This window comes from Tenrec ecaudatus, chromosome 8, assembly GCF_050624435.1.
Source record: "Tenrec ecaudatus isolate mTenEca1 chromosome 8, mTenEca1.hap1, whole genome shotgun sequence".
Taxonomy (NCBI): Eukaryota; Metazoa; Chordata; class Mammalia; order Afrosoricida; family Tenrecidae; genus Tenrec; species Tenrec ecaudatus.
This window is the reverse complement of record NC_134537.1, coordinates 15,865,728-15,878,112: the sequence shown is the minus strand read 5'-3', so window position 1 is coordinate 15,878,112 and position 12,385 is coordinate 15,865,728. Positions and strand designations below refer to the sequence as shown.

At 39.3% G+C, this 12,385-nt stretch overlaps 1 protein-coding gene across 5 annotated transcripts in view; it reads right to left on the bottom strand.

The window, feature by feature from the left end:
- The window catches only part of NAALADL2 (N-acetylated alpha-linked acidic dipeptidase like 2), a 1,559,949-nt gene that overhangs the window by 548,474 nt on the left and 999,090 nt on the right, over positions 1-12,385 (bottom strand). For all 5 annotated transcript variants that reach the window (XM_075556048.1, XM_075556051.1, XM_075556049.1 and 2 more), the window contains one exon: positions 7,274-7,424. In XM_075556048.1, coding sequence (XP_075412163.1) covers positions 7,274-7,424 — 151 coding nt within the window. The remainder of the gene's footprint in view (positions 1-7,273; positions 7,425-12,385) is intronic.

The window sequence follows — 12,385 nt, the reverse complement described above, 5'->3', positions numbered from 1 at the left end:
TTATATTCTATGAACCAAAGTCTCTTTGAAAGTCTAAAATTATATTGTTTTGCAGAATGTGGCTTGCTCCAATCATAGTTTATTGTATTTGAAACACATGTCGAAAGTTAGTGGAATCAGTTAAGATGAGCAATTTGATACATTGGCTATTTAGTTTTTGAAACATTTGATAAATTTTCAAGGAAAGAAATTAAGAGAATAAATAAGACTAGTGATGTCCTTCATCTTAAATAATATTTTACAACATTTTTAATTTATGGGGCCTTTTTCCTTTTGGAATGGTGGAAAATATAAGAGGAAGTTCCCAAGAACACAGGAGAAAACTCAAGCATTTAGTGAGCAACGTTGTCAAGTTCAGTGGTTAGACTTACTTTTTTGAGCAGTTTTTACCAGATTCACTGCAGTTAAGGTACGATCCAGGCAAAACTAACAAAGACAAGCAAACATGGTAATGGGAACAGTAACTATTTCACAGATTTTCACACACACAAAACGAAACACAATGAATAGCAAAGTGGGGCGAGAATCCAAAACACTCATTTCAGAATCCTGATGGAAACAGAGGAAGCAAATGTGGAAGTGAGCAAAATATGATGCTGTAAGAGCACAAGAAAGTCTCCTCAGAATCCATGACTTTCAATTCAGATGTGGTATATGAAGAACGGTCAATTTAAATGTTCTCAAGAGCCAAGTGCTTTCGAGGACCTACAGAGATTTTTGAAGACCAACCACCTAAACTTTTTCATGAAACATATTTAAATTTGGTGTGGAGCTGCACATTTTGATGTCTTGATCAAAAATATCTTAAAAGCCTGTAAGATGTTGTTATTACTGTTATGGCTGTCAGTTAACTCTAACTCAAGGCAAGCCCATCGGCAATGGAATCCAATGAAACCCCGCTCTGGGCCCTTCCTGGAGCTGAACTGTTCTCATTCACCAGGGATCCACTGGCTGATAGTCAGAAGTAAATCAACAGGGCGTCCTTAGTGTTCATTTTGGAGGATCCAGGAAATAGTCTAGTATTATGTTGCTCTGGTTAGGTACCCTGAAGTCGGTTCCCACCCACGGGGACCTTAGGCACAGCAGAACGAAACAAGGCCCAGTCCTGCACCATCCCCACAGCCCTTCTCTGCTGGATCCCATTATGGCAGCCACTGTGCCAGTCTAGCTCATTGAAGACCTTCCTCTCGTTTGCTGTCGTTCTGCGTCACCAAGCGTGATGTCCTTTTCCAGGGCCTGTAAGAAGCCTCACCATGCATGCCTTTAAGGAGCCTTGTAATTGTACTTCTTCCAAGACAGATCGGTTTGTCTTGGAAGCAGATCATGATGCTTTCAATATTCTTCAGCAGCACAATTCAAACACATCAGTTCTTTGACCTTCCTTATTCAATGTGCAAATCGTACACGCAGCCGAGGCAGCTGAGCATGCCGTGCTCTGAGTCAGGTACACCTTAGTTCTCAAAGCACCATCTTAGCTGTTCAATAATTAGGAGGCCTGTCGCCATAGTGGTTGACATGTTGGGCTGCTCACCAGGAGGTCAGCAGTTAAAAACCTCCAGCAGCTCCACCAGAGAAAGGGGGAGCTTCCGACACCCATTCCGAGACTCGCAAGAGCAGCTCTAGCCTGTCTACCGGGCACTATGTGTCCACATCAACTCCCTGGCAGTGAGGCTTTCAGTTTGTTCGTTTTTGTTTAAAGAGGTCTTGTGCATGTGTACCTAATGCAAAGTGTCTTTTGATCTCTTGAATGCTTCTTGCATGAGAATTGACTGTGGATCCCAGCAAGACAAAATCCTTAACAGTGTTAAATCCTCAACATCATTTACCATGTTTTGACCTATTGTTCCAGTGATGAAGATTTTAGTCTTCTTCACATTGAGTCTTAATCTATACTGAAGACTCCAATCCTCAGTCTTCATCAGCAAGAGCTTCAGGTCCTCCTCACGTTCAGCAAGCAGTTTGTGTTACCTGCATAGCACAGGCTGTTCATAAGCCTCCCTCCAGTACTGATTCTGCATTCTTCTTCAGATAATCCAGTATGCCCAATCATTTGCATTTGCTATGCATAAGGTTTGGAGTGCTACTTCCTCCCAAGTGGGCAGCTAAGTCCTACTTCCTTGTCTGATCTTAGTGCGGAAACTCTGCGGAAACCTCTTCACTAGGAGTGACCCTGCTGGCATTTAAAACAATAGTGACATTGCTTGCTGCTTGCTGCACCACAGTAACACGCAGAGCACCACAGACCCAGGCGTGGTGCTGTCTAGTATCAGCAATACGCAAGCCTTCACGGACAGATGGTCAGGCATGAATGCCTGGTTCAGGAACTGAAGCTGGGTCTCCCACCTGGGAGGTGAAAATTCTGCTCCGGAACCACCAGTAACTGAGCATGGAGAAGAAATGGCCTCCTAACATTTTAGTAGGGAGATTTCAATTTCATACCAACGCTAAGCTAATTGCCACCTCCACCCTACAACCTCCTTTAAGCTACTCTGACAGCAACGGTCCCTCCCCCGATGACTCTTCTTCCTTGCTGGGTCTGACAGCCCTTTGCAACAGCCCCATAGAACTAGCAATAATCATGATAACGGGGTTTATGGGGACGCTAATAGCTACCAGTTAGAGCAGAAGCATTAACGATTTAGTTCTTCTGTCCATAGCATGTCTTCTCAGTCATGCTTACAGAAGTGTCTCTCACTTTCTGGCCCTCAGCCGCAGCCATATGGCCCCTTTGGCCTTTGCCCTGCTTGAGGCAGTGTTGAGAAGCTCCATGATTCCCTATGCTTACCCAGCACGCCAGCCTCCTGTCTGAAGGTACTCAGTCTTACTGCTTCTTGGGCCAGGGAGCCACTCTGCCTTATGGTATCGCCTCTGTTCTTCTGCAGGTCTCCATGCATGGATCCTGACACACTTCACTTCAGGCTCTTTCTTCTCTCTTCCTGCTTCTGAGACGGCTCGCTTTATACCCAGAAGAATGATAGCAGCAACCAAGTTTATCCTATAAAAGATCCACACATCCCCCTCGCATGCTTCCTCCCAGTCAGTCATTTGGTGAGAATTACGAAAGACTATGGATTGAAGAGTCATAAATAAGTAATTTTTTTCACTGCTAGTGAAAATTTCATCACTGTCATTAATAGAGGTGGGTGATGAAAATGTGAGCATCATTAAAATATTATGATCATACACAAATACAGTATATGTTAAACTAAAAAAGTTCATTGCCATCCAGTTGTCCAGTTGATGTCAACTCCTTGGTGTCAGAGAGAACAGGGTAGAACTATCTGTGTGGTTTCTGAGACGGTAACAGGAACAGAAAGCCCCATGTTCTCCTCCTAGAGTCACTGGAGGCTTTGAACTGCTGATTCTGTGGGTTATACAACACATAACTATAAATTACCAGGGCTCCAATACACACGCTAGCTTTTGAAATTTTCTTGCCGACTGCCTCTCTCCACCCCTGTGTCCTACTTAATTTTTCACATGCTGCTGTATAGAAATAAACATAATGAGCTCCAGGAAATACCATGGAATTGGGGGAACAGTTGGCAAAGTATAGTGTAGCATGGTGTATTTGCATAAAATTTGGTGAATATAAATTAAACCATAAAATACTGAATAATTTAAACAAAAATTTAGAAGAGAGGAATAAATGACCCTGGAGTACAAATGACCAAATATATATATATATATATATATATATATATATATATATATATATATATATATATATATATACTTTTATTGAGGACTCTACGTCTCTTATCACAATCCATACATACATCCAGGTGTCAAGCACATTTGTACATATGCTGCCATCATCATTTTCAAAGCATTTTCTTTCTACTTGAGCCCTTGATATCAGCTCCTCATTTTCCCCCTCCCTACCCCACCTGCCCTCTCTCATAAACCTTGATACGTTATAGTTTATTATTTTCATATCTTCATCATCCTCTGTTGTACTTTTCTGTTGTTCATACCCCTGGGAGGGGATTATATCTTGATCCTTGTGATCAATTCCCCCTGTTTCCCCCCACCCTCCCCTAAACCTCCCGGTATCTTTACCCTCCTTGTTGACCCTGAGGGGTTTATCCTGGATTTCCTGTGTTGGCAACTCTTTTCTGTATCAGTGTGCATAATATGGTCTCATCTGATTTGTAAGGTAGAATTGAGGTCATGATTATGGGGGGAGAAAGCACTAAAGAACTAGTGGAAAGTTGTGTGTTTCATTGGTGGCACACTGCACCCTGACTGCGTCATCTCTTCCTTGTGACCCATCTGTAAGGAGATGTTCAATTGCCTACAGATAGGCCTTGGGTCACCACTCCATGCCCCACCCTTCACATTGCGTATGATTTTGTTCTTGTTCTTAGATGTCTGATACCTGATCCCTTCGACACCTCATGATCACACAGGTTGGTATGCTTCTTCCATGTGGACTTTGTTGCTTCTCAGCTAGATGGCCTCTTGTTTACCTTCACGCCTTTAAGACCTCAAATGCTATATCTTTTGATAGCCAGGCACCACCAACTTTCGTCACCACATTTGTTTATACACCTATTTGTCTTCAGCAATTGTGTAGGAAAGGTGAGCATCACAGAGTGCCAGGTTATTAGAATAAAGTGTTCTTGTGTTGAGGGAATATTTGAGTCAAGGCCCAATGAAATAACTACTCTTAATCAGAGTTTCTTAGCAGTAAGGCAAAAAGAGAAACACAACATGGTTTGTCTTTTTCCCCTATGTATATATGTGTGTTAAATGTGTGTTCATATGGATAAATATGATCCCCATCTCTTACTGGCATTTATAAAAAATAGAATCATCATAAATCTTAAAGTAAAAATTCTAAAGAAATAACATAATTCATGATTTCCAAGTTCATTTCAATGAGAACTGAAGTGATATTATCTACTCTTTTCTGACCATTTCAATTTAACGAAGGACAAAGTTTTATGGAAGCATCAAGTTAACATGTCTCCTTAATTTTTTTTTCCAAATTCAGTTATTTTTCTCTCTATTTTATATATTAATATACATATGGATGTATAGATGTATATATATTTTAAAAGCTATCAGTTAAAAGCTAAATCTCTTACTGACAATATGTAATGCAACAATTCTTTATTGCCGATCAGAGAGGATTTGGGTGAACCACTTAAAAACTGATCTTTTTCCATGGAAAAGAAGGAGCTTGATTTATCATTTTATCCTTATAGAAAACCATTTCTCCTTTGGCGACATGGTGATCAAGTATAATACTCATACTGTTCAAACAGGAAAAAAAAAGTATTCTAAAGCATGATAGAAATAGAAAACCATTATTTGGCAAACAATGCAGTAGTAATTGTAGCAGACAGATGCCACAATTTGTGAGAAAAATGCATGTTAAATAAGAGAATACTTGATTAGTCTTGGATATTTGCATAGTATAGAACTATGAGGTCCCAGGAAATATTTTTACCTGGATTTTCTCTACGTAAGATATCCACTAATTACAAAGAACAATACACTTACAGTCAAGAAAACCGGCCAATTGCAACTTAGCAGGGGGATCATAGTTAGCAGCAAGTGCACTAAGACCCCAGACAACGTGCCAACAAGGTCACAAAAATCCTTAGACTCTTCTTGCCATAAATGCTAACCACAAGCTAAGTATTAGTAACATGAACAAATTCAAATACAGGACTATTTAAAAAAATCATCAGCTAGTCATTTTCATAAGGGCAAACTTTATTAAGAAAAAAGAAAAGGCAAAAAAAATTAGTAGCTTGCAATAATGAAGTGAATAATCAACCAGAATTAAGAACATAATAGAACAGAGAAAATTCAAATAAGACCTATATATTTGTTAACTATATCTTATCAATATTAGTTTGATATTTTACTATGGTCCTATAATATTAGTATTATATCATACTAAAGAAAATATTGCAGATTCTATAAATCGTAATTTTGTAATTTTTGTATAAGCACATATGATTTCAAAATAAACTTTTTGAGACTGCTTAAAACCCCAGTTTTCATTTTGCTAGCTATACTGTACAAATTACTCTACATCTATGAAAACCTGGGCAAAAGAAAATGTTTAAGGTAAACTTCACCACCCCGTCAGGAAACCGACTTAAGGAGAGCACCGGTCAAGCATCTGCCTGGAAGGAGCACTGTTGTCCACTGATTTGACACACAGAGTTGTGAGTTCCCAGGAGCCTGCAGAGCTGAGCAATTCTCATGACGTGAAAGCAGTATAATGATAATGCTTAGCAAATCAGACAGCTGAACCCACTCTTTTGGTGAAACCTGGAAACCGCCGACGGACATCTAGAAATTGTACTCACGAGTTTCCATGAAGATAGATGGTACGATGTGCAGTGCGATCCCAGGGAAAGAAGCTTGTTTCCCATATTGCCAGAACACATGGATAATTATGTGAATTTTGTAATTACTGGCTTAAGTGCCGTCGTTAATGAGCTTAATGTCACCCTGGAAGAAGGGTGGCAGAACTTTGTCCTCAGCCAACTCTGTATAAACTGGCTATTTTCAGTGACATGATGGACAGAAATTCAATGAAACAGTGACCATCTGCCAGAGCTCCAGCTGTCTTCTGTGTGCCACATGACCCCACCATCATAGACACAGAGTTCGAGCAAGAGAATAGGGGTTGGACAAAGGTGATCACTTCTAGCTGTCATTGAATAGCCAAACCAATCATGCTTTTCCCTTATGGGGCCCGATCACCTGATCGTACTTACTGCATTCTTCTCCGGCATCACACCCTCTGCTCTGCTCCTCAGCAATGCATTGTTCTAGGTGCTGGACTTAACGTCAGCATAGCGACCCCCAAACGTAACATGCTTTAAGCCATTAATTATTTGTGCCTATTGTCCACCTACTTGGAATGTTGCTTCCCCCAGGCATCAATCTATTTCATCAATCAATAGTACTATATAGGGGGTGGGGAGGGGAAATAGTAACATATAAAATAAATGTTATTGCATAAAATAGTAACATATAAAATAACAAACATATAGAATATGTGTTTACTCTGTTCATGACACCAATCGTTCAAGGACAAATCTATGAGGCATTATGGTGAAAGTTTATTAGAACGCATCGGCAGTCTCTCATTTTGAAAACATAGAAAATTCACTTTTAACCCTTATTCAAGTTACTGTTTTCCTTTGATTAAGGAAGTCGCTTGTGTTGGCCAATTGCAGCATCCTAATGACAAAAGAAACGAGCGAGTCTCCCCATAAACCAAAAGAAAATAATGACTTACCCACACTTGGATAGCCAGGCGTAGAAGGGTCCCCGCCGGGATTCAGTGACACCATGAAGGCGTCTGAAGCAAGACCTTTGGCCTTGGGTACATCGCAAGGATCGGTATAGAGCAGAACGCCTCCAAACCCAGCCTTTTCCAGCAAGTAAAGCTACAAGAGAACACAATAGTAAATCTATTGTTATTCAAAGGTCATATCGTGCACCAAATTCAGAGATTACCTTTTCAGGTAGGTGGTTAAAATGAATGGATGGTTGGTTGGTTTTCCTGGAAATTTTACTTTTAAAATACCAAAAATTTCAAAAAGGGCAATTGCCAAACCTATTCACGGAGCTTTCTTCTTTGCGATTTCCTTTTTACCCTCTATTAATACAATATATAATCAATACTATCTATCATATTATCTATACGTGATATCATTCTCTTGAAATATGTTATTCAGATTCCCTGACCATTAGTTACTTCCTGAACATTATGAACATTTCTGCTATGCAGCCACCCAGGTTTTTGGCTTAAATTTTTCCATCAGGTATACCTGATCTAACAAATGAAATATTCTTATAATCATTTATGCCCTGATATTAAGACTCCTAAATTTTCTGTTCCTGTTGTTAAACATTTTGAAAATATCTCATTAGAAACGTATTTACTACAAAGGCTCCTCTCTGATCTTTAAAAAGTACACAAAGAAGAACTTGTTTGAGCAGAAGTAATAACATTATATTCTCTTTGTCTTAATGTGTTAAAAAATGATCTTTTGGGGGAAAATATTATTCATTTTAGAGTAATCACTTCCACCACTTGGCTGTCGATTTATAATTCTGTAGTGCCTTGACGATGCTGGGATACTGGCAGCTATGTCACTGATATTTCAAACAGTAGCTGGGTCATCTAAAAAATCAAGTTTCAGTAGAGCTTTCAGACTAAACAATCTACCAAAAAAGGAAGACGCTGTTGACTTCAGAGGAATTAGCCACTAGGAATCAGTGTCTCTGATGATTTTCGCAGTATATAGATGGAATACTATGGGAAGAGGATACATGTTGGCACACTTTTCCTGATTTCAAAGCATACAGCATCCTCTTGTTCTGTATACACAACTGCCCCTTGATCCTATGAACTTTCAAATTGCTTTCCGATATTTTAATTTTGAAACAAACCTCATTAAAGGCAAATATAAAGATAATTTTAATATATATATTCTATACAACAAAAATTATCTGGGTATCTTACTTATTCTTCCTTTCATTATTCGAATCTAATTTAATATACTGTGCAATGTTAATTTTATCTTTCAAAATATTTATGATCTGAAATAAGCTACAAATGTATGACAATTGTTATAATTGAACCGTTAAAAGTCTGTTTATATTATAAACATCTCTACTCTAACAGGTAATATTTTATTTATTTCTAGGAGAAATTTTAAATATTGAATATATTTGTTAAACATGTTTACTAGCAAAAAAAATGTCTACTAGCAATAATTCCTAACTTGTTCATTTGGATTTCCCTCCGAAAAGTTACAACTCTCCCTCAAACACATTACTATGTTTTCCATCAAAACAGGCAGATGATGCAACATTGCTGAAATGAGGAAGTTGTGAAGGATTTCCTGATGCAGATGAGAACCACTGAATTAGATGCTGGGTTTTATCGGGCAAATCATTGTTCAAAGAAGACTTGGACATGTTAAAGAACAAAGATATAACTCTGTGGATGAGGATGCACCTGACTCAAGTGTCTGACATGCAGGTGAAAACAGGACGAAGAATAGGAAGACCAAAGAAAACGTTGCATTGTGGTATTGGTGAAGATTGTCGAATATACCATCAAATACTAGAAAAAAAATAGCAATTCTGTTCTGGAAAAAGTGCTGCCAGAGTCTTCCACAGAAGCTAAGACAGTGACACTTTATATCTTATTTACATTGGACATGTCCTTAGGAGGGATGAGTGCCTGGACACGGACATCAGACCTGACTTCCTGAATCTAAAAACCATGACACAATAAACCTGCCTGTTTCCTACACACCCTTGCCTTCTATTTGCACTTAGTGCAAGGAGCCACTAAGTGACTCGCCAATAGGAACCTGGGCCAAGTTTCAGAACTACGTAAGTCTCGACACTTCTTAGGTGGCTAGCTAACAGGCCATTACCCTGATTACCTCTGAGACGCTGTTGATGTAAATACCCGGGGCCATTCAATGCGCCTTCTGTTCTTTCATAAATGCATGTGTTTCTAGTCAGCCAGGTGAAGTGTTTGTTTCTTTCCCTCCGCATCTGTTAAACGTGTCTTGGTAAGGAATTCCAGGCGCTCCATACTGTCACCTGCTTGACGGCAGGACCCGTCTAGTTTCATCTTACATTCCATTGTTGAGTATGGTGCTACACACACACACACACACACACACACACACACACACACACACACGTTATCTACTAATGAATGGTTGCACGAATAGATAAGAGACAGAGCATATGTATTACATGCATGTTATTTTGTCATTCTGTTCATATCCACTCCCTATAAAAAAACATAAGCAATCTATTTTATTATGACATCTTAAGTAGACCAGTAAGAATATAAGTGCAAGAAATAAACGAGCTTGTTCTTGAAATAAAAAAGCAACACGTTTAACTAAATGTGTTATGTGCTCTCATTCTTCTATAAAAATACATAATTAAAAACCTGTTTGTTTTTGTTTTACTTTCTTTTCTAGACAGTGGTGAAGACTGGCCCTGGGAATTTGAACGCATGATGTTTTCCTGTGTATGGGGTCATGTAGGTAAATAATTTTGGCCACTGTGAAAGTTAATAATCCAAAACATTTTTTGCATGAGCAATGCTAATATATTTCTCATTGTGTATAATCTAGACAGCTAGATTCCATCAACTGTCACATAATCACTTCTGAAAAAACTTGTGCTGCCAGACACATTAGTCTTATTAAATGGACCTTACAGAAGTTGTAAGCCCACTCCAGAATTCTTTGTTCTCTTGGGTAACTGAAAATGTTTCATCGTTTGGTTTAAATTACCACTGCCTCAGACAGGCAGCACCTGGAACCCTGGAGGCTGCAGGTATTTGGGGGACATGCATGTATGTGTATGTGTGTGTGTGTGTGTGTGTGTATAATCATTTTAAAAAATCAAAGCTAGCAACAATAGAAAGGAAAGACCTTGCTCTGATTTCTACCACTTAAGTTCTCTTTATGAATTTTTATTCTTACAACTCTCAACCAAAATACCTGAAGAAGGAGAATTGTTACTGTAATTAAATGTCCAGGAGAGAATTTAATAGAAGTTCAATAGCTAGACTCCAACCTGTGGGAAAGTGCTACAAAATGTTGAGCTCAACATTTTGAACAAGTTCAAAGTCAGCTCTGCTCTTTTCAATGTCATGGATCTATATGTGAGGCACCCTGAACGTCCCCCCATCCCCCCATCCCAATAACCAAATGAAGAAGCATTTGTTGTTTCTACCAGTTAGTTTCTTCAAAATTTCACTAAATTCTTGTGCGTATCTATGCCAATATTCTCAAGGTGTCTATAATCTACTTTTGCCAATTCACATTTCCGTGAGTATAATTTATTGACAGGTGTAACAAAAATTGGCTGTGCAACCTTACCTCTAATCAAATGGTTTTTTTTGTTTCTTTCCCCCCATTATCTTTAATCCCCCTTTCATTCCTACCTCCCTCCATCACTGATAACCCCTTTACCTCTCCAGCTTATCAGAAGAGATCAGTTACTAGAAGATATCAAAACAAACAAACAAACCGGAACCCACTGCTGTTGACAAATCGCTCCCCTATATGGTGTCTGAGGCTGGAGTAGCATCATCTTCTGGGGCGTGGTGGATGGGTTTGGATACTGATATTACAATGACTAGGGCAATGCTTGCCCAACAGCAACAAAGAGCCCCTAAGGACATTCTGTTGGGTAAAGTAGAGGACCGGTGAAAAAGTGGAAGACCCTAGATGAGATAAGTTGACACAGTGGCTGCAACAATGGGTCAAACACAGGAACATTTGTGATGTTTTTCAGGCCTGGGCTGTGTTTCATTCTGCTATACAGAAGGTTCTTCTAGTCCTCGGTGTTGAGGCACTGAGCCCTTGTGTTCTGCAATGCCTGTCCCACTGTGCATTCCCAAAGGCACTGGATAAGGGTGCTTGCCAATATAAGTTATCTTCTATTTTGTCCTTTTAGTTGTTTATCCTTTTATGTTAGCCATTTGAATGGAAGTGAAATGGAACCCCACTGTGGCTTTGAGTTGTCAATCTGTGATGCTGATCATGATTTTTATTTAACATGTGTGGCCACCTACAATGTGTGATACGCGTATAACAATGACAACAAGAAGGTGGGTTTCCAGGGGGAGGGATAGAGAAGCTGTTTATGTACAACCAAACGCATGCTGGGATTCGGCTCATTGGCTTGGAGGTTTAGGATCATCGTTTCATGAGTTATCTCACATAATTGGCACAGTTATGTGTGTAAGTGCTTCTGCTATAGATCCTAGTTTGGGCAGTAGTGCCTGGGGTTTTACACGCTTGCAAAGCACTATCCTTGACTAAGCATAATATTTGTTTTTTACTTACATAGAGCCCCTTTGGCACAGTGGGTTAGGAGTTGGGCAGCCAACCACAAGGTCAGCAGTTGCAAACTACCAGCCACCTGACTAGAACAAGATGAGGCTGTCTTGTCCAGAAAAGATGTAGTCTCACAAACTCTAAAGAGGAGTTCTATTTTGTCCCATAGAATCACCAGGTCTCACAATTTCCCCTGTATCACTGAGAGGCTAAGAGACACATGGAATAGGACTTACATTAATTGATCTTCCTTGTAGGTGAGTGGATACCCTGTTACAGCAGTTACTTCCTATAGCAAGTCAATACACAGTGCATAGAGAATCAGTATCATATGTTGTGGACATTTTAAACACCACTAACAAAATAAATAAATTGAGAAAAACAAAACAAAACTACTCTATGCTAACACTAAGACAATTCCGCTGATCTTCAAACCAAATAAAGTTTCCAAAGTTTAAGTTTTCATGAGCATCAATCAAACCAAAACCCACTTCCATAGAATCAATTCCACAGGACAA